The sequence below is a fragment of the Staurois parvus genome, unplaced genomic scaffold, assembly GCF_062004578.1.
Source record: "Staurois parvus isolate SC_StPar_1 unplaced genomic scaffold, SC_StPar_1.0 ptg000048l, whole genome shotgun sequence".
NCBI lineage: Eukaryota > Metazoa > Chordata > Amphibia > Anura > Ranidae > Staurois > Staurois parvus.
The window spans coordinates 22,749,774-22,772,988 of record NW_028317844.1 but is presented as its reverse complement, the minus strand read 5'-3'; the positions used below and the strand labels follow the sequence as shown (position 1 = coordinate 22,772,988).

Sequence of the window (23,215 nt, the reverse complement as noted above, 5' to 3'; positions counted from 1 at the left end):
CTCTTCCCATTGTTGTGTTCTTTAAAAAAAATGCACAGAAAAAATGCCTACGCAATTTTGCTGTGTTTTTGTGGCAGATCAGTGTGAAAGTAGCCTAAGGACAGAAGGTTGGCAATATCCTGATTACGATGAAACAAAGAAACCACCTTAGGAAAAAAACAAAAAAGGGATGGCTGAGGCCATGAACTACCTTGCCACAGTGGAGTAACGGGAGAAGTTCCTTGCAGTAAAGAGCAGCTAACCTGAGTCAGAAGGACTAAAGAGAATATCCCAGATGGGTTCAAACGGCGATTCGATTTCTGCAATAGCACTGCAAGATTATAAAGCCAAGGTCTCAGGGTCAAGGAGTCAATTACCAGTTAATATTATATTCTTGATCAGAAAATGTTTAATCTTTTAAATATCTGGGGGCTTCATGTTTCCATTGCAGTTTCAGATTGTGCAACTAAGAATATTGACCTGTTGCTAACCAGATGGAAGAAAAGATGGAAGATTGTTCAGCATGGTGCAAATTACCCCTTTCAGTTGTAGGTCGAGTGAACATCATTAAAATGGTGTGGATGCTTCAGTTGCTGCATCTTTTTCAGAACACTCCACTATGCGTTCCCTACAAGGTATTTTAAAAAAAAATAGATTCCCTGTTTCGAGATCTCAATTGAAGGAAAAACGACTAAGAAAAACTAGAAACACTCCAGCTCCCAAAAGATAATGGGGGCTTAGGAGTTCCACACCCCAACTTGTATTTTTGCACATCTCAAATTCAACAAATCACCGGTTGAGGGAGCATATACAGTGCTGTGAAAAAGTATTTGCCCACTTCCTGATTTTTTTTTATTTTTTTTTTAAACTTTGAACATTTGTCATACTTATAAAGGAGCTCCACCTGAAGGGAATGTTCAGCTTTAAGGCTTCAACCCTCCCTACCCAATAAAGATTGGCAACCCGAATTTGACAGGTACATGCTCCCACTTCCGATGCAATTGCCTAGGCAACTGGAAGCAGAAGTTGTGCCCTTCTCCCCCCCCCCCCCCCCCCGTAGTCTTCAAGTAAATCTTATGCCGCAACACACATGGAGATTGATTGCTATCGCCATCGGATGACCCGGATAAGCCTAGAGACATTATCTGCAAATTACACAAATATTCTGTTCAGGAGCATATTATGATTCATGTACGAGGGATTCCCTATGTGGACTTTGACGGAGCTAAACTGTCACTGTACCTGGACATTCCATGCCGCACTCATGCAAAGGCAGGCATTGAAACCATTGCTTGAACAGCAACTCGATGCTGAACTCACCTATCACTGGGGTTTCCCCTTCAGCCTTTCCGTTCATAAGGATGGTAAAAGGATCACCCTGCGGTATAAATATTACCTGTTTCATTTTTTGACTCAACTCAATTTGTCTCCTGTGGACATTCCCGCCTGGCGCTCCTCCAAGGCCATCCCCGACTGGTGATCCTCCATGGCCATCCCCATACCTACCAGTCTGAATCCATGGCAACCAGCCCGGCAAGGGAGGAATTTACCTAGACATGGATCTTCCCATTAGGAATTCCAACGCTCCCCATCTCCTGGGGCCACTTGACCGACTTCTTCCTCTACCGGACTGGTGCCCCCCCTCTTCCTTGCTGACCCCCACAGCTCACCGATGGCCTTCGGATGGTGAACTTTTTATGGTCCCATTGATTGTCGTGCACTTAACCACCTTGTTGCTGCTAGTTAGCAGACACCAGTCCTGCTGATGGGTCAAGGACCTTCTACGGCCCTGCCCAGCTCTCCTAACTGCCTGTCTCATGGAATCTCCTCCATGCTCTTGAGACTGTGCTGGGAGACAGCAAACCTTCTGGCAATGGCACATATTGATGTGCCATCCTTGAGGAGTTGGACTGCCTGTGCAACTTCTGTAGGGTCCAGGTATCGCCTCATGCTACCAGTAGTGAAACTAACCCTAGCCAAAAGCAAAACTAGTGAAAAAATAGCCAGAAAAGATGAGTATGGAAAAAAATGTCAGTGGCCTTCACCTGTAAAACCATTTCTGTTTTGGGGGTAGCCTCACTGTTGCCCATCTAATGCACCTGTTAATTCATTAACACCAAAGCAGCTGAAACTGATTAACAAGACCCTCTGCTACTTAACTGACCAGATCACTGACTTGATGCTATGCTATCTATATATCTACATACACACATACATGTGAATATAAAAAGTCTACACACCCCTGTTAAAATTACAGGTTTCTGCGATGTACAAAAATGAGACAAAGAAATAATTTCAGAACTTTTTCCACCTTTAATGTAACCTATAAACTGCAACTCAGTTGATGTTATTCCAGCACTCAATCTTTTTGGGTAAGAGTCTATCAGCATGGCACATCTTGACTTGGCAATATTTGGCAATATTTGCCCACTCTTCCTTGCAAAAACACCCCAAATCTGTCAGATTTCAAGGGTATCTCCTGTGCACAGCCCCCTTCAGATCACCCCACAGATTTTTGATCGGATTCAGGTCCGGGCTCTGGGCTGGGCCACTCAAAAAACTAATCTTCTGCTGAAGCCATTCCTTTGTTGATCTGGATGTATGGTTTGGGTTGTTATGCTGAAAGATGAAGTTCCTCTTCATGTTAACCTTTCTAGCAGAAGCCTGAAGGTTTTGTGCCAATATTGACTGGTATTTGGAACGGTTCATACTTCCCTCTACCTTGACTAAAGCCCCAGTTCCAGCTGCAGAAAAACAGCTCTAAAGCATGCTGCTGCAACCGCCATGCTTTACTGTGGGTATGGTGTTCTTTTGGTGACGTGCAGTGTTGTTTTGGCGTCAAACGTATCTTTTGGAATTCTGGCCAAAAAGTTCAACCTTAGTTTCATCAGACCAGAACACATTTTCTCACATGCTTTTGGGAGACTCCAGATGTGTTTTTGCAAAACTTAGCCAGGCTTGGATGTTTTTCTTCGCAAGAAAAGGCTTCAGTCTTGCCACTCTTCCCCATAGCCGACATATGAACACGGGAGATTGTTGTCACATGTACCACACTGCCAGATATACCTGCAGCTCCTTTAATGTTGCTGTAGACATCTTAGTAGCCTCCCAGACCAGTTTTCTTCTAGTCTTTTCATCAATTTTGGAGGGACATCCAGTTCTTGGTAATGTCAGTGTTACGCCATATTTTCTCCACTTTATGACTGTCGTCCCTGTGTTCCATGGTATATCTAATACCTCTGAAATTCTTTTGTACCCTGCTCCTGACTGATACCTTTTAACAATGAGATCACCACTGATGCTTTGGAAGCTCTCTATGGACCATGCCTTTTGCCATAAGATGCGACTAAGAAAATGTCAGGAAAGACCTACTAGAACAGCTGAACTTTATTTGGGGTTAATCAGAGGCACTTTAAGAGATGGCAGGTGTGTACTGACTCCTATTTAACACGATTTTAAATATGATTGCTTAATTCTGAAAACCGCTACATCCCCAGTTATAATAGGGTATGTTTACTTCCCCCCCCCCCCCCCGCCACACCTAAAACATTTCAGTTTGTTTTTCAAATTGAGTTAAACAGTTTAAAAAGGTCACATTAAAAAGGTTAAAAAAGTTCTGAAATGATTCATCTTTGTCTCATTTTTTTACATCACAGAAACCTGACATTTTAACAAGGGTGTAATAAGAGAGCAATGAAAGATTTTTTTTTTTTTCTAAGTGGACACTGGGGAAGATCTACTAAAAATGGTGGACACAGAATCCGGGGCAGTTGGGCATAGTTACTAACTTCAGCTTGTTCAATTAAAGTGATACTAAAGTCTTTGTTTAAAGAAAAAAAAAAAAAAAAACACGTCATACTTACCTGCTCTGTGCAGTGGATTTGCACAAAGCAGTCCGGATCCTCCTCTACTCTGGTCCCCCGCGCTTCTGGACCCGGGTTCTTTTAAGAGTAGACTGCTCTGATGAGGAGTCTTCCTCAACCTCATCCACCATTGGTTCCTTTTTCATTAAGGAGTGGGAAGGAGAGGGGGAATGCTTCCATTTGTGACCCTGGCGGTCCGTTCTATAGTATGAGAATTCCCCGTCACAAAGGAAATGGAGGAAAATGCCCCAGAAGTAGTGAAAATACCAGATATATAAAAAAGAGTAAGAGTCAAATGGAGTAAACGGACCTCCAGGGCATACACTGCACAAAAGGCTGCACCCAGTCTTCTCCCTACCTTAAGTATCTGGGACCCTCCAACCCCTACATCCCCTGTAAACCATTGATGAGACATGGTCTGCTGACATGTATATAGAGCCCCCTGCTGGGAACAGCAGTCAAAGTCAGCAAGGAGGGCACGGAGATTTAGAACAAAGTACATGTGTGCATCAACTGGACAATAGAGCAATGGGAGAAGGTGGCCTGTCCTGGTGAATTCAAGAATGGTTTTAATACTAAAAAGCATCAGGTGTTGACTTGGCATCCAAGTTTTCTAACTCTCAATCAGATCGAGCAACTGTGGGATTTGCTGGAAAATCAAGTCCAACCAATGGAGACTCTACCTTGCAACTTAAAAGATGTAAAGGATCTGCTACTGATGACTTGGTGCCAGAAACTACAGCGTACCTTCAGAGGTCTAGTGGAGTCCATGCCTTGATTATGGGGGATGGTCATAATGTTATGGCTGATCAGTGTGGTTCAAGAGATGTGCAAGCAACATTTCTAAAACTCATTTTTACATTTATGAGTTATTATATCTCCCCTCCAAGTATTTATTTTATGGCCGCAAACTGATGTCATTTCTTTTCAGCAGTTAAACACAGCACTACAATATTCGCACGTAATGTGAAGAAATAAATCCTTTTCTTTAGGAAACTCACAATACACTTTAATTACCTGCAACATGAGCAAGATATTGGACTGTGGAGGTTTTGCCAGTTCCAGTTTCACCCACTAACAAAACAGGCTCTCCTTTATTGACACACACTGCAATCTGTTCAATCAATATAGAGGATGGTTGAGTAGCTGCAAATGTAATCCTCTCCCTATATACAAAAAAAAAAAGAAAAAAACAAAAAAACACACAAATTTATTCCTGTACAGACAAATTAAAAAGGACCTTGATTTTTTTTTTTTTAAATTATGCAATCTTTAAAAAAAATAAATAAATAAAATAAAAATTTGCAGTTAAAAAGCCTTTTGGTGCACAACTAGACTAAAGCTCAGCAAAAATGTGGATTTTTGGTTTACCTGTAAAAATCCTTTTCTTCGAGATCACAGGAAACAGGAGTTCCCATTCATGACAACTTGGGTCATGCTGCCACCAAATGAGCTGACAAATCCAATAATAAATAGTGGATCAAGAAGTAGCCTGAGCCTTACAAGGATCCTTGGGTAGAACAAAGAATCAGAATGTAAAAGTGAAGCTACAGTTAACATCCAAAGAGTAAATCCCCTTTTGTTTAGGATGCTCTAGATTAGGACAAAAAGATAGCAACTCAATGTCCTGATTCAGCTGGAACAAAGAAACCACCTTAAGAAGGAAAGAGGAATAAGACGGCAACACATCTTATGGTGAAGAACCAGGAAAGGTTCTTTGCAGGAAAGCACTGCCAACTCAGACCCTGAGAGAAGAGGTAAGGGCAACCAAAAAGACAACCTTGCACTTTAAGAGCAACAATGGAATATCTTAATCTTCAAAAGGAGAAAACTGCAAAACAGACCAGACCACACTAGGACTCGCAGAGACACAGGTAGAACAATCTGTATGACACCCTGAACAAAGGCTTTAACCAAGAATAGACACACGATCGGTCTTTCAAATTAATGGTCAAGGCCAAAACCTCTTGACCATTCTTAAATCCAGATACAGCTGAACACCGGACTGGGAAAAAGCCAAAATATGCTAGTCAACATACTTTCACCAAGTGAACAGTTTTTAATTTACAATGGTACACCATCCAAATGGTAGAATACTAACTATGAGGAGGGGATGGATATTTGTATCAAACTTCCCTGTTCCACAGGACTGGAGCTTCAACAGCAATGCTGCCAAAGAAACTGTCCTTAAAGCAGGATAGAAGACTGGAACCTGTAACAGAAAAGAAGAGCGGTGCCGGACTAAGTGCAGCATTAAGTATACAATTTATTTGCAAAATGATTAGCAACTCACAAGTAAAGGAAATAAGCACGTCACGAGACGTAGTCCAGAATCCCAGGAAGCTATGGAGGACAAGCGATATCCATGCCTCAAATGAAAGCATCAGGTTATGACTGGAAAGGTGTCCAGGAGCGGCCAGCTGCCACAGGGAACCAGTGTGGAACGCAAATGGCACCGGGGCGGTTGTGACATCGGCATAGGAACGTGATGACGTGGGTGGGCGGTAACGCGTTTTGAAGCGGAGCTTCTTTCTCAGACCTGATCAAACCAAGCAACCACTGACTGGGTGGATCCTGAAGCTTTGCATTTTCAGGAACCTGTAGAGACATTTGACATTCAGAATAGGCCTGATGTAGTATATTTGGCTCAGGAACCATGAACAGATTGGAGTACTTCTTACAGCCACAGGCGGATTGCTTATGAAAGGAACTCTTCTTGAATTCTGAAGGTGTCACTGGTTTCTGGTTTGTCAACCTTTTATAGACGTAACATGCTTTCACCCACTGTCACCTTCTGGATGAAGGCCTCTACGGATAGTCCAAACAAGCATTCATCATTAAAAAGTACAGCCTCCCAGTTTGCTGCCTGCAAAGATGATCCACCAACCAACAATTAAACCACAGGATCCTTTCTCATGTGAACAGGTTTAGTGCACACTGTTACCACAGCATCCAATGAGAAAACGGAAATATATAAATCGGAAAATATTCCAGTCTCTGGAACAGACAAAACGCTTTGCCCTGGATTGGAATAATACTACCAGGTGCAGAACTGCTCCTACTAACTGCTCCTACTGCAGAGAAAGGATAAAAAGAGGGCCTCCAATTCTTTATCCATGTCAACGTAAACCAATTCCCATCTGATGTACGTACATAGCGGTCCTCGGGAAGTGATGCCAATATCTTGGTCATTTGTATGGTCGTGCGGAGTTTAATCCTATTTAACTGCAATATATGCAAACAAACATGTGTGAGACAATATATGTGTGTGTGAATTAAGGGCTACCAATAGCGTCTTATACAAACAATCCCATTTCTTCATTTACTGGGTGGTAACCCCAGAATCCCAGTGTTGCAACTGCTAAAAAAAAAAAAACACACACAACTTACAGCGTACATGAATTCCACAATGTGCTCCCCTCAAGAATTGCAAAAGTGTATTGAAAATGCTCAAATACATACACTGCAATGCATAAAGGGTTACGAAACCTGGGACCCTGCATTCACTATATGTGGTCTCCCACAGTACACACAACATGGAAATGCAAATTTGTACATATACACAGCTTATGAGAAAAGGTATTTAGCAGTTTATAACAGTTTTGAGACTTCTATCAGTCTGGCCTAGCACTGGTTAAAGCTTGTAGGAGGAGTTTTCATTCTACTCTGACTGCCCTATTAGGCTCCATGACCCCTGCACCTCTGTCTGGAGAGTGGTGATTGGCCCTCTGCTGACGACATGCACCCTTTAAAAAAAAAAAAAATCTAGCAATACACCCAATTGAGCCTGCGCAGAGTGCCTCACAGGGCTCTGTACCATGGCAAAAGCATTGGGGACAGCAAACCGTAAAAGAAAGGGAGGATCAAAACAGCCTTTTTACAGAGTGCAGATTAACCCCTTAGGTTTCACAGTGAGTATAACAAGCATGCTTCACTGCAAATACAGTTTGATTTTACTGCTGTGGGTTTAGTAACACTTTAAGCTCTCCCAGTGCCGATGAGATAGAACATGCAAATCCAATAGTCACTATCCCATCATAATAAATAGGATTAAGCACCACACAACAACCATACAACTAAAAACACAATATATGTTGAGTATACAGATAATTTTGGCTGCATAGCCCATGTAATAAGCTACAGATATAGTTCTGACTCATAGTGGTAGCGCACAGGACTTAATATTCAATATCTCAGTCATTGCTGCATCTGTAATGACGATCGTGAAACTACTTTTTTTTTTCTTTTTTTTTACAACCGGCAATTCCTTACACAGCCAAAGTGATCCAAGTGGCTAAACAGCTGCAAATTACTTTTACAGGTGGTGGAAAGGGTTCACAACCCCCTATCTACGTTTACCTTGCTCTCCCTTCCCATCAGGGAGCCGTTCCATGGGCATATACAATTTTAAAGTGTGACATGTTTGGTATCTATTTACTTGGCGTAACACCTTTGTTTAAACCCATTGATAAGAATGCCTCAGTTTACAAATTTTTTTTTCAATACGAAGTGTATGTCGGTGCCGATTTTTAAATGCAATTGCCAGCGCTTTTTTTTTCTTCACTATAGCTCACAGAATTGGCTATCACTTTCCCCAGAGTTAATGGTAACATTGTTTCTTCTAAGAAACTAAAAAGAAACAATGTCCCCCGCAGTAGATCCAACGTCAATCACAATGCTCACCATCACCTCCACTGCCGCAGACCCGAAAAAAAGAATTAAAAAAAAAAACAAAAAAGGGGGGGGGGGGGGCGCTCAGCTCCCAACAATAGCTTCCAGCCATCTGCCAGCTCCGGTGGTTTGAAAGTTCTTAAATATGTAAGGGGTGGGGTCACTCGGGTGATGTCACATGGGGTGGGGTCACTCGGGTGATGTCACATGGGGTGGGGTCACTCGGGTGATGTCCCTGGGTGGCCCCGCCCCTTAAGAACTGTCAAGCCACCTCAGAAACAGACGACTGGAAACAATCGTCGGGAGCACAACCTTTTTTTTTTTTTTTTTTTTTTTTTTAATTATTATTCTTTGCTCAGGACAGCGGCAGTGACGGTGGGCGTCATAATTGACGTTTGTTCTATTGCAGGGAACATTCTTTTAATAAAGGACTTGTCAAAGACAGTGTCCTGTCTTTTTTTTACACTACACTGTTTCATGTGAATGAGTAGGGGTACCATGTAAACCACACGCATTGACATGGGGGGGGGGGGGGATCTGGTGGCCCCCTTGTTAAAGGGAGCTTCCAGATTCCGATAAGCCCCCTGCATGCAGACCCCCACAACCACCGGCCAGGGTTGTAGGGAAGAGGCCCTTGTCCCCATCAACATTGGGACAAGGTGCTTTGGGGGGTGCCCCCCCCTGCCTCAAAGCACCCCACCATGTTGAGGGCATGTGGCCTCGTATAGTTCAAGAGTGGGGAGGAGCTCGCTTGTCCTCTCCTCCTTTCCTGATCTGCATGCTCGTATAAGGGTCTGGTATGGAGGGGGGGGGCTGACTCCACCCCATTTTTTTCAAAGTTTTGGAGTGGAAGTTCCCCTCAAAATCCATACCAGACCCGAATGGCTTGGTATGGATGCGACCCCAAGTCGGTTTTTAATAATTTTTTTTTAATTGCCGGCAATTATTTTACATTCATCTGTCAGTGGGGAACCCCGCTGACAGCGGAAACATTAACACATGGTTGTCACTACTAAAATACTGAATGACTTGATAAAATAACTCATGCGGTATTTTAGAAGAGTTTACGGTTTTCTGAACTTTGGAATGGATTAATTGGTTTTCAATGCATTCCTATGGGAAACGGCGTTTCGGTTTACAAATTTTTCGCTACACGAAAAGTCCTGCAGAATGAATTAAATTTGAGGTATTACTGTGTGTGTGTATATATACACACACACACACACACACACACACACACACACACACACACACAGAGACAGAGAGGGGGGGAGAGAGAGAGGATGGGGGGGAGGAGAGAGAGAGGATGGGGGGGGGAGGAGAGAGAGAGGATGGGGGGGGGAGGAGAGAGAGAGGATGGGGGGGGGAGGAGAGAGAGAGGATGGGGGGGGGGGGAGGAGAGAGAGAGGATGGGGGGGAGGAGAGAGAGAGGATGGGGGGGAGGAGAGAGAGAGGATGGGGGGGGAGGAGAGAGGATGGGGGGGAGAGAGAGAGGATGGGGGGGGAGAGGAGGGGGGGAGGGAGAGGAGGGGGGAGAGGAGGGGGGGAGAGGAGGAGGGGAGAGAGAGGAGGGGGGAGAGAGAGGAGGGGGGAGAGAGAGGAGGGGGGAGAGAGAGGAGGGGGGAGAGAGAGGAGGGGGGAGAGAGAGGGGGGAGAGAGAGAGGGGGAGAGAGAGAGGGGGGAGAGAGAGAGGGGGGAGAGAGAGGAGGGGGGAGAGAGGGACATACACACATACATATACACACACATAAATACATATACACACGAGTACAACCCTCACATTTTTGTAAATATTTTATTCTATCTTTTCATGTGACAACACTGAAGAAATGACACTTTGCTACAATGTAAAGTAGTGAGTGTACAACTTGTATAACAGTGTAAATTTGCTGTCCCCTCAAAATAACTCAACACACTGCCATTAATGTCTAAACCGCTGGCAACAAAAGTGAGTACACCCCTAAGTAAAAATGTCCAAATTGGGCCCAACGTGTCAATATTTTGTGTGGCCACCATTATTTTCCAGCACTGCCTTAACCCTCTTAGTCAGGGAGTTCACCAGAGCTTCACAGGTTGCCACTGGAGTCCTCTTCCACTCCTCCATGACGACATCATGGAGCTGGTGGATGTTCGAGACCTTGCGCTACGCCACCTTCCATTTGAGGATGTCCCACAGAGGCTCAATAGGGTTTAGGCCTGAAGACATACTTGGTCAGTCCATCATCTTTACCCTCAGCTTCTTTAGCAAGGCAGTGGTCGTTTTGGAGGTGTTTGGGGTCATTCTGTTAGAATAGTGCCCTGCAGCCCAGTCTCCTAAGGGAGGGGATCATGCTCTGCTTTAGTATGTCACAGTACATGTTGGCATTCATAGTTCCGTCAATGAACTGTAGCTCCCCAGTTCTGGCAGCACTCATGCAACCCCAGACCATGACACTCCCACCAGCATGCTTGACTGTAGGAAAGACACTTGTTTTTGTACTCTTCACCTGGTTGCCGCCACACACGCTTGACACCATCTGAATCAGATGTTTATCTTGGTCTCAACAGATCACAGGACATAGATTCAGTGATCCATGTCCTTAGTCAGTTTGTCTTCAGTAAACTGTTTGCAGGCTTTCTTGTGCATCATCTGTAGAAGAGGCTTCCTTCTGAGACAACAGCCATGCAGACCAATTTGATGCAGTGTGCGGAGTATGGTCTGAGTACTGACAGGCTGACCCCCCCACCCCTTCAACCTCTGCAGCAATGCTGGCAGCCCTCATACGTCTATTTCCCAAAGACAACCTCTCGATATGATGCTGAGCACGTGCATTCAACTTCTTTGGTCGACCATGGCGAGGCCTGTTCCGAGTGGAACCTGTCCTGTTAAACTGCTGTATGGTCTTGGCTACCGTGCTGCAGCTCAGTTTCAGGGTCTTGGCAATCTTCTTATAACCTAGTCTCTTTATGTTGAGCTTTTTTTCAGATCCTCAGAGTTCTTTGCATGAGGTGTCATGTTGAACTTCCAGTGACCAGTATGAGAGAGAGTGATAACACCAAATTTAACACACCTTCTCCCTATTCACATCTAAGACCTTTTAACACTAACGAGTCACATGACACCGGGGAGAGAAAATGGCTAATTGGGCCCAATTTGGACATTTTCACTTAGGGGTGTACTCACTTGTTGCCAGCGGTTTAGACATTAATGGATGTGTGTTATTTTGAGGAAACAGCAAATTTACACTGTAAATATACAAGTTGAACACTCACTACTTTACATTGTAGCAAAGTGTAATTTCTTCAATGATGTCAGAAATTAAGTTATGTGTAATAAAATGGAATGACACAAGGAAAAAGTATTGAACACACTAAATGAAATTTAATACTTCGTACAAAATCCTTTGTTGGTAATAGCAGCTTCAAGACGCCTCCTGTATGCAGAAACAAGTCACATGCACTGCCAAGGTGTGATTTTGGCCCATTCTTCTACACAGTCTTCAAATCTTGAAGGTTTCATGGGCCTCTTATATTAATGCTGATCTTTAGTTCTTTCCATAGATTTTCTATTCGATTGAAGTCAGGTGATTGGCTGGGCCATTCTAGCAGCTTTATTTTCTCTCTTTAAAACCAATTAGGAGTTTCCTTGGCTTTGTGATTGGGAGCAACGTCTTGCTGAAATGTTCACCCTCATTCAATCATCATCCTGGTAGATGGCAGCAGATTTTTATCAAGAATGTCTTGGTACATTGTTCCACTCATCCTTCCTTCAGTGACATGAGATTTGCCAGCACTGTGCGCTGAAAACAGCCCCACACCAACATGTTCCCACCTCCAAACTTCACTGTTGGTATGGTGTGTACCTAAATCCAAAGAGTTCAATTTTCGTCTCATCTGACCAGACTACATTCTCCCAGTATTTCATACGCTTGTCTATATGTTGTGCAGCAAACTTTAAACTAGCTTCAACATGCTTTTTCTTCAGCAATGGGGTCTTTCATGGTGAGAGTACATACAGGCCATGGCGGTTGAGTTAATTACTTATTTTCTTTGGAAAAACTACAGGTGCTAATTCCAGGTCTTTCTGAAGCTCTCCACAAGTGGTCCTTGGCTCTTGGACAAATCTTCAGAAATGTTGCGAGGAGCACCTGGTCGTGGCTGGTTCATGGTGAAATGATGTTCTTTCCACTTCCAGATTATGGACCCAACAGTGCTCACTGGAAAAATCAGAAATCCTTCTGTAACAAATGCCATCAGTATGTTTTGCAACAATACGGTTGCGAAGGTCTTGAGAGAGCACTTTGCATTTACCTATCATGAGAGGTTTCTTGTGTGACACCATGGTAATGAGACACCTTTTTAGAGGGCATTAGTTGAGACTGAACCAGCTGACATTAATTTACACTGACAAGGGGCAGGATTGCTTTCTAATAACTGAAATTTCAGCTGGTGCACCTCCCTTTCTTCATGTGTTCAATACTTTTTCCCTGTGTCATTCCATTTTATTACACATAACCCAATTTCTTATTTTTTTCTAGTTTGCTTGTATTTATGGATTGCATGGGTTGTTACCAACATGTGGTGAAAATTTCATGTCAATAGTGCCTTTAGAAATATATTTACTGAGAAAAATGGTGACATGTTCAATGCTTATTTTACCTGATATAGAGATATACATACATACATGCATGCATACCACTTTATTAGGAACACCTGTAAAATTGCTTGGTAACACAAATTGCATTTAGGCATCTAGACGTGGTGAAGACAACTTGCTGACGTTGAAATCGAGCATCAGAAAGAGGAATAAAGGGGATTTAGGTGACTTTGAACGTGGCATGGTTGTTGGTGCCAGACGAGCTGGTCTGAATATTTCATAAACTGCTCATCTACTGGGATTTTCACAGGCAACCATCTCTAGGGGTTACAGATAATGGTCCGAAAAAATTGAAAATATCCAATGAGCAGCAGTTGTGTGGATGAAAATCACTCGTTACAACCAAGGTATGCAGAATACCATTTCTGAATGCACAACATGTCGAACCTTGAAGCAGATGTGCTACAGCAGCAGGAGACCACAACGGGTGCCACTCATGTCAGCTAAAAGGAAATGAAGGTTACAATTCACAATTGGACAATAGAAGATTAGAAAAACATTGCCTGGTCTGATCTGAAAAGATTGTCCAAAGCAAGAGATTAATTTCAGAGAGTAACTGTACGAAAACACCTATAATGCAGTCATCCCCAGTAGCTGACAAAATGTTCCAATACCCTGTGCAGGGCTTTAGTCAGAAAGCACTGTATCCAGATGATTCCCAGAGTGGTGCAATCCCATCTGCCCACAGTGAATGGCTCAGGCAGCTAAAACACACCTACTGTGCTCAGGCAGCTAAAACACACCTACTGTGCTCAGGCCAAAATAAAATTGCCTAGCACTGCAGACCATGCCGTGCCTTTTGAGCTCCCTCACCATTATTGTTGCCCCATAATAGAAAGCAGTGGAAAAGCATCAAATACAGGGAAACACTGTCAGGGCAACTGCTGAAAGCTCCACTGATACACAGAGGAACTCACTAGTCCAGCAGGCCAAATTTTTTTTTACACATTGTGGCAGGCATGCTCTTCAAGGAGATCACTGCCCTGGACCTGTAGAGCATCATGCCAGCAAGGTTGCCAGGTATACTGTAGACCAGAGATGGCTGCCCACAGAAATCAGTGCCATCCAGGCATTACATATAACCCCCGCTCTTGAGTATGGCGTTTGGGTACAGTCCCTCTTGGCCTGCCGACCATGTCGACAAATCCAGATAAGGGAAATCTCTGCCCCATCAGAGGTGTAAGGAGCAGGCCAGAAAAAGAAAGCCCAGCGAAAGATCTTTAGAAAAACGGAAGCATGTCCATTATTTTCAGACCCTAGCACAAAACTAAGGCTTGGTTGAGCTGGCAGCAGTTATGTCTGGGTAGGGATTTCTGACTTTTTTTGGGCAAATGGACACTGTTGTTTTGAATATAAATTCCTCCGTGTCCTGTACATTATGATTATAAAACCATTTTAATTTGAAACACAAATTAAAGTAATCTGTGCTAATTGCCCTTGGGAAACCTCTGAGGTGAACAAAAAAGGCAAAAACTGTATGTAAAAGTGTAAGTATACGCAAAACTAGAGTAAGGGGGGTCTAAACCCCTTCAGGTTGATTTTCACTGTTGGCAAGATTGCCCTTCACTTCCAATCTTGGAGACACAAGAGGAATAGAGGACAAAACCCATCTTAAACAGTTGTCCCCAAAATACTTGTCCCTAGTTTGAAGATCTCCCCTCACCTGCTGTAATGGCAACTTTAAAATGTAAGATTTCCCATTTTGTCTCGGTGGTGGCGCTCACCAGGGGTGACTACTTTTTTGTTATACGTAAACTAACTTCAGAATTTAATTGTTCTCTGGATTCAAGCCTCTAAAAAGGCAAGTCATCATATACGGTCTTCAGGCTTTTGCTTAACCACTTAAGTAATTTGCTACAGCCAGAATGGCTACAGCGTGTCTCTTGTTCTGGGAAGGCATCTATAGACGTCCTCCCAGAACCCTGCCCCCTGCACGTGCTCCTGGGCATACATCAGGCACGCTCTGTGACCTCTGTGTCCTTTAGATAGCGGTAAAGGGCCAATCAAAGCAGCCCTTTACCATGTGATCAGCTGTGTCCAATCACAGCTGATCACATGTAAACTGATAATCAGCCCCATCAGTGCAGCCCATCAGTACCCCACCAATGAAGAAAAATTACTTACTTGCAAAACATTTTTCCCCCCAAAAAAATTTTCGTTTTTTGTTTAGCAAAGAAATAAAAAATCCAGTAATAATTAAATACCAGCTAAAAAAAAGCTCTGCTTCAAAAAATTATAAACATTTAATATGGGTACAGTGTTGCATGACCGCACAACTGAAATTTAAAGTGCGATAGCGCTGAAAGCTGCAAATTGGCCTGGGCAGGAAGGGGTTAATTGTGTCCAGTACTGAAGTGGTTAACAACAAACAATGCTTCTGTACTTTGTGCAGCTAACCCATTCTTTGCCACTGCACCAAAGGAAAATATCCGACTGCCATCACTACCACAATAAACCAAGTCTAAAGTAACCATTTCATAAACAGTAAGAAGTCAATCTGTAGACCTCTAGATCCAATAGCTATTAGAAAACTGTGTGGAAAAGTAGCAAACATTAACTTTGCAACTATGACATTAAACGTTAATGTACAGAACACAAACTTACTTGTGAACACAGACTGTATCAGTTTGTTTTCGAAGCATCTCCACTCTTCCAACAGAGACATCCAATTCTCGGACAGAAATCTCTGGCTTATACAGCTGGCAGTAAAATTCTGCCTATAATTGTATAAAAAAGGTATGAGTTGACATTGTGTGTAAATTAGAAAGGGGCACTGTGTAGCTGTAATACTAAATACTTTTGAGATCCCAATGCATCAGCTGTGTTTAAAACATTAACAAAATATATAGTAAGATTCAAATCTATATGTACCAATCACTTTAAATTAGTACAATGGAAATATAAGTATAAGTAAGTATAATATCAACATGACATGCTGCAGAAAAAAAGTTTGTTCTTGTCTTCATGCAAATTTATAACTAATTTTTAATTATTTTCTACTTTTGGTTAACGGCCAATGTACACAGAAAACATAAGTGAATATGGAATGAAGAGCGTGGCCTTGCATAATGAAACATTGAATAAGTGGCATTTAACTACTTACTTTTTGCTTAGAAATATTTAATTTGCTTCCAATTATTTCAGCTATCTTGAGTCTAGTGCAGGGTTTAGAAAGCATGGCAGTGAAACAGTCAAGGGCCTGGTACATAAAAACACAAAAAAAAGTTTTTGCATCTCTTTATACAATCAAGCAGTTAAAGTGGTACTCTCATGCATTTATTAATTTATCTTACCTCATGAAATATATCCAAAGCAGTGCTTGACGATGTGCCATCAAAGTTATAGGCAATTCTGTTACACCACTTCAGTAAGTCTCTGCAAAAGGTTATAAGCAACAACGGTGCTATAAAAAGGATCAAATTATATAACACACATAATTTTTTGTATTATTCAAATATTCTAATAAACATATACTGCAAAGAAGCCTGAGCTCACACATATAAGAGCAATATCAAGCAAACAGTCTTTACATGTGCCCTTGCATAAAATATCACATGTGTAAAAGATAGAAGCTTTAAGGGTTTTAAAGATAGTTTGCCCACAATGGAAAAAAAAGACCCTTTCCAGTTGAGCTCCAAAGTAAAACAACAAAAAACAAACACACTGGTTTAGTACACAATCCATTGGCTTGTTCATCAGTTACCCATTGTTAATTTACACTCACACTCTGCATCACAGAACAGACCATTTAGAATTAATTCAGCGTGTAGTTTGACAGTTTGAGTACCACATGCAGAATACCTCCAGGGTGTATGCTTTCAGAAAATAAATATATTTTGGGGGGTTTAGGTAGTCTTCACTGCACTTCGAACATAGATTTCATTTGTATTACAGATTATATAACACTTACCTTAATGACACTCCTCTACCTTCAAGATTCAGTTTCTTTTCTTCTGCCTTTGGACCTTCAGGAAAGAAAGTCTCACAAGAATTATGAGAGTGAAGGACAGACAACATTTGATGCTTATCTCCTGTAAGTTGAATGTATATGTCTAGCAATCGGTCAATAACCAGATCCAAGTTGGGAAAGAGATTTTGAAGCACCTGTAAGGAAATAATGGAACATATTTATCATAGCTAAAATTCCTGTACTAATTTCAACAATTTTGTATTTTATATATGATCTATAAACCAAAAAAAAAAAATGGGGGGAAAACAAAACAAAACAAAAAAAAAAACTGACTTGCCTGTAAATTTCATGACCGAGTATAGTACAGGACACAGGATTCATAGACCCAGTGTTATAGGCTGCTACCTTCAGGTGATTGTACAACAGCAAAGATTTGAGGACATTTCCCCAGGAGCCCCCTATAACCCTACACAACTCCATGAACCCAGCAAGGGGTTTTTAGCAAGCAATGCAAAGTACATCTCTCATGAAATTTAGAAATAAGTCAAAACTCCATTTGCCTTATACTCTTGTACAGTATGACAGATCAATGGCTTGATATACTGGGGGAATCCCTAAGCAATAAGATAGGTGGGCAACAAAGCAAACAGAACTCTGCCAAAAGGCCCAAAAAGCAAGGATCAACAGACCCAACTCAGAGTGCTGCTGTAAGAACCTCACGGTCCAAGTACGCCTGGCAGAACTTTAAAAACATATGAACAGAAAGACAATGTGGCTGTCTCATGAAGACGAGCAACAGAGGCTCCATGTCTGAATGCTTAGGAAAGTCCTACTAATCTAAGCACTGGACATGTTTACAGCAGGAGGCGATTTGTCCTTTAACCACTTGAGCTCCTGAGGATTTACCCCCCTTAATGACCAGGCCTCTTTTTGCTACTCGGCGCTGCACTAATTCAACTGATAATTGTGCGGTCATGCAATGCTGCACCTAAACGAAATTTACGTCCTTTTTTTCACACAAATAGAGCTTTCTTTTGGTGGTATTTGATCACCTGTGCGCTCTTTATTTTTCACGCTATAAACAAAAAAAGACCAAACATTTTGAAGAAAAACGATATTTTTTTACTTTCAGCTATAAAAAATATAAAGTAAACTCAAAGTTAGTTATAAATTTAGGCCAAAATGTATTCTGCTACATGTTTTTGGTAAAAAAAAAAAACAATCAATATACACTTATTGCTTTTTGTGAAAGTTATAGCGTCTAAAAACTATGGTATAGATAATGGAATTTACATAGCTTTTACTTTCTGACTGCCCATCACATTTCTTGAGGTGCTAAAATACCAGGATAGTACAAACACCCTAAAATGACCCCTTTTCGGAAATTAGACACCCTAAGCTATCTACTGAGAGGCATATTGAGTCCATAGAAGATTTATTTTTTTTCCCACAAGTTTCTGGAAAATGACAAAAACTTCTTTTTTTTTTTTTTTTTACACGAAGTTGTCATTTAAATGATTTATTTCTCGCACAAGCCATGGGTATATGTGGAATTACACCCTAAAATACATTCTGCTACTTCTACCGAGTATGGGGATACCACATGTGTGAGACTTTTTGGGAACCTAGCCACATACAGGAGCCTGAAATCCAATGACCACTTTGAAAGCCTGAAGGTGCGTAACTTCCTCATTACACTTCCTCACTACCTATCACAGTTTTGAAGGCCCTGACATGCCAGGATAGCCCCAAACCCCACCAAATGACTCCTTTCTGAAAAGTAGACACCCCAAGGAATTTAAAAAGAATGGTGAGTATTTTGCAGATCTCATTTTTTCTCACAAGGTTTTAAAATATATATATAAAAAAAAAAAAAAAAATAGAAAAAATGTTTTTTTTTCTTCATTTTCCAAAAACTTGTGGCAACAAATGAGATCTGCAAAATACTTACAGTGCTTGTTATAAAATTGCTTGGGGCGTCTACTTTCCAAAAAGGGGTCATTTGGGGGGGTTAGGTGCTATCCTGGCATTTCAGGGCCTCCGAAACTGCGATAGGTAGTCTGGAAGTGTAATGAGGAAATAAAGCCCTTTAAAAGCCTGAAGGTGCTTATTGGATTTTGGGGTCCTCTACTTGGCTAGACTGCCAAAAAGTCTCACATATGGCACCCCCATACTCGGGAGAAGTAGCAGAATGTATTTTGGGGAGTAATTCCACATATAACCATGGCATGTGTGAGCAGTAAATTATTTAAGTGACAATTTTGTGTAAAACAGAAAAAAATATTTATTTTTGTCATTTTCCAAAAACTTGTGATAAAAAAATAAATTCTTCTATTGATTCAACATTCCTCTCAGCAAATAGTTTGGGGTGACTACTTTCCAAAAAGGGGTCATTTTGGGGGGTGGGGGCATTTTATGCCCAGCATTAGAAGTTTATGCCACACATCATTCACTCTTCTAACCACCTGAAGACAAAGCCTTTTCTGACACTTTGTTCACAAGAAAAAAATGTATTTTTTGCTAGGAAATTAATTTAAATCCCCAAACATTATATATTTTTTTTAAAGCAGACACCCTAGTGAATAAAATGGTGGGTACTACAATTTTTTATGGCACATAGTACTCGCGCAGCGATTTTTCAAAGGCAAATTTAAAAAAAAAAAAAAAAAAAACACTTTTTTACTTAATGCACAAAAACATAATATATTGGCCAATTATTTGGTAAGATATAAAAGATGATGGTATGCCGAGTAAATAGATACCAAACATGACATGCTTTAAAACTGCACATGCCCCGTGCAATGGCGACAAACTGCATACATTTTTAATATCCATAGGCAACACTTTAAAAGCTACCATTTTAGATTTACAGAGGAGGTCTAGTGTTAGAATTACTGCCCTTGATCTGATGTTCACGGCAATACCTCACATGCATGGCGCAACTGCTGTTTACATACCGGCACAGGGTCAAGCCTTGTGCACACAAGTTATTTTGATTTTTTAAATTATTTTTTACACTGTGCAAATATCCCCTATAACTTCAATGGGCATTATGTAGTCTGGGCATCCGGGGGGCTCCTCGTGACTATCTTTTCCCTCGTAAATCCAAAACTTATAAGTATAGCCTGTTGTCCTCTCACAGGTCTTCTACATCTTGACCCCATATCTGGCACGCCTGCAGGAGAGAAATTCTTTGAATGCAAGGCGGCCAGAAAAATTAATCATGGACTCATCAGTGCAGATTTTTTGCTGGGTAGTACAGACATCTGCAAATTTTTGGTTAAGGTGATTTGCGAGAGGCTGAATTTTGTGGAGCCGGTCAAATTCAGAGTCACCCTGAGGATGACAGTGTATTGCCATTGAAATGCATAAAACACATACTCTCATATCTTTGGCTGGCCATTGCAGCAGAGAACACATATGATGAATCGGGTCTGCAGACCAATACAATCGCAATTCATTTTTTTTGTAATGCCCATGTTGAGGGTTAGGCCCAAAAAAAATATGTAAATTTGAAAACCGTAATGAGTTTCCATGCGACTGGTCTGGCAAGGTTTGAATTTGGGTTGGCGGCGATAAATTGTTTTGATCCACAATCAACGCATACTGATATTCTGTGAAAAACAGCTCCAAAAATCAAGGGGAGTAGTTAAATTTGCCATTTCCACCTGAATTCCGGGTTGGGCAGTGAATAGGGGGAAGTACGGGTGCAGCAGAAGTTGTGGGCTGTCAATCGGGATTTGCAAGCACATCCGGAAGGATACTAGGAGCTCTACGGCCTGTGTGCAAATTCTTTGTGGTTGTGGGACAATACTTGTGCTGGCCACCGCACCAGCTTGTACTGCACTTATCGGACTCACCACGTCGCCAAGTCATACTGCAGTACTGGTATTATTATTATTATTATACAGGATTTATGGTGCCAACAATTTGCTCAGCGCTACAATATAACGGGAGACAATACAGAACAATACAGTTCAATACAAGAGGGTTAGGAGGTCCTGATCCTGGGAGCTTACAATCAAAGAGATATGTCAAAGACCAGGATGTACTAGGCCCACTAGTACTCGCCAGTTCACCAAAAGGTAGCGTGGCACTAGTACTGGCACTCTGCTGCATATGAGAGTCATCAAAATTTACTGACAAGTGCTAACAGAGATCAGGCCTGATTCTGCAAACACTGCGGTTTTGTGTGTAATATGTAAAGTGACAGTGACCTACTGACACTGCACTTGCTGGGGGAGAAGGGGGGGAGGGTAAGCGTAGGTGCTAAACACAGGTGCTGGCAGGTGCCAGGGTTGACCCCGCTAACGCTGCATTTTTGGGGACACTATACTAATGTGAACGCTGGTATAGTGCTGATCTGATCAAAGATATTGATCCGTTCAGACACTATACTAGCAATGGAGGTTTATTGTGCATGAGCGTGTTCCTGGCAATCAAGGGGTTAAATGTGATGACTGGTGTACTGAAGGGCAATCTGACGCTATCTGGGAAGGGTGTGAAAACCACGGAAGCGCGAAACACACACACACATATATATATGTGCACCCATGCTGCCCTGTAGCAGTATTTCTGCTATAGGGCGGTCAGGAAGCGGTTACAGAAGCGGTTTGTGTTGCGTTGCTGCGTTACTTTAACTGACAATTGCGCGGTCATGCAACACTGCACCCAAATTAAATTTACGTCCTTTTTTTCCCCACAAATTGAGCTATTTCCTTGGTATTTGATTGCCTGTGCGGTTTTTATTTTTTGTATTAAAAGAAAAAAAAAAAAAAAAAAAAGCTGACAATTTTGAGAAAAAAAAAAAACAATATTTTGGACTTTTTGCTATAAAACATGTCCAATAAAAAAAATTAAAAATCAAATTTCGGCATAAATTTCGGCCAAAATGTATTCTGCGACATGTCTTTGCTAAACAAAAACCCACACATGTAAATTAATTGGTTTACGTGAAAGTTATAGCGTTTACAAATGGAGGTATAGATACTGGATTTTTTATTTTTTTTTATACTAATAATGGCGGCGATCAGCGACTTATGGCGGGACTGCGGCAGACATTCTGACAGGGGAGGACATTGATCAGTGCAAAAAAAAAAAAAACCACTGACACTGTACTAATGGCACTGGGGAGGAAGGGGTTAACTTTTTTAGGCAATGAAAGGGTTAACTGTGTGATTGGAGTGTTTTACTAGGGGGCAGGGGTGTGTGCTTCAGAGGAACACACTGATCCCGAGAGATAGGATCAGCGTGCTCGGAACTGACAGGGAGCAGGGCTGCAGTGTAAACACTGCAGCCGTGCTCCCTGTCAGTGATTGCCAAGACCCGGCGGGTAATGACCGGCCGGGACCCGGTGATTGACACTCGCGGCCGCGATCAGCGGTACAGGTATGGTGGTCGCGCGCGCCCCCTACCTGTTTTGCAGAAGTATTAAAATGTCGTTCTGCGCAGCGGTGCCGCCCTGCCGCAGTATAAACACTGTGGCTGGACTGCAAGCAGTTAATAGTGCAAAATATAAACACAGAGGTGATCAAAAACCACTAAAAGAAAGCTCTATTTACGGGGGGAGGGGAAATACAATTTTTTTTTTATATATACAGGGTTGCATGACCATGCAATTGTCCGTTAAAGTAATGCAGCGCTGCATCACAAAAAATGGCCTGGTCATTTAAGGGGGATAAATCATTCGGAGGTCAATTGGTGAAACAGAGTTTAGGCTCACTACTTGCTAGCTACAAATTACCGTATTTTTCGCTCCATAAGACGCACTTTTTTCCCCCCAAAAAAGGGGGGGAAATGTCAGTGCGTCTTATGGAGCGAATATAAAGCGGCCGGTCCGGTATTTTTGCGGCTACCATGTCAGAATTCCGGGCCGGCCGCTCAGCTGTTCTCCCCTGCAGGGCCTTACCTGTTCCTCGCTCCAGCGCTGCACAGTCTTCCCGCGCTGGCTTCTGTGACAGCCGGGTGCCCACTGCGCATGTGCTGCGCTTTGTGAATGATCCGGTGTCTTCTAGGACACATGAAAGGTCCCAGAAGGCGCCGGGCCATTCACAAAGCGCAGCGCTTCTCGCACATGCGCAGTGGGCACCCAGCTGTCACAGAAGCCGGCCCGGGAAGCGGCCACTGTCCGCAGTCTCTGGTCATTCCCTGCACTGT

General features: G+C 42.2%; 1 protein-coding gene across 1 annotated transcript in view; it reads right to left on the bottom strand.

Moving 5' to 3' along the window:
- The window catches only part of LOC149470386 (midasin-like), a 232,654-nt gene that overhangs the window by 167,357 nt on the left and 42,082 nt on the right, over positions 1-23,215 (bottom strand). Inside the window, exons 10-14 of the mRNA XM_089665390.1 lie at positions 17,060-17,253; positions 16,443-16,524; positions 16,253-16,348; positions 15,754-15,866; positions 4,860-5,008 (exon numbers count right to left, since the gene is read on the bottom strand). Of these exons, the coding sequence (XP_089521516.1) occupies positions 4,860-5,008; positions 15,754-15,866; positions 16,253-16,348; positions 16,443-16,524; positions 17,060-17,253 (634 nt within the window). The remainder of the gene's footprint in view (positions 1-4,859; positions 5,009-15,753; positions 15,867-16,252; positions 16,349-16,442; positions 16,525-17,059; positions 17,254-23,215) is intronic.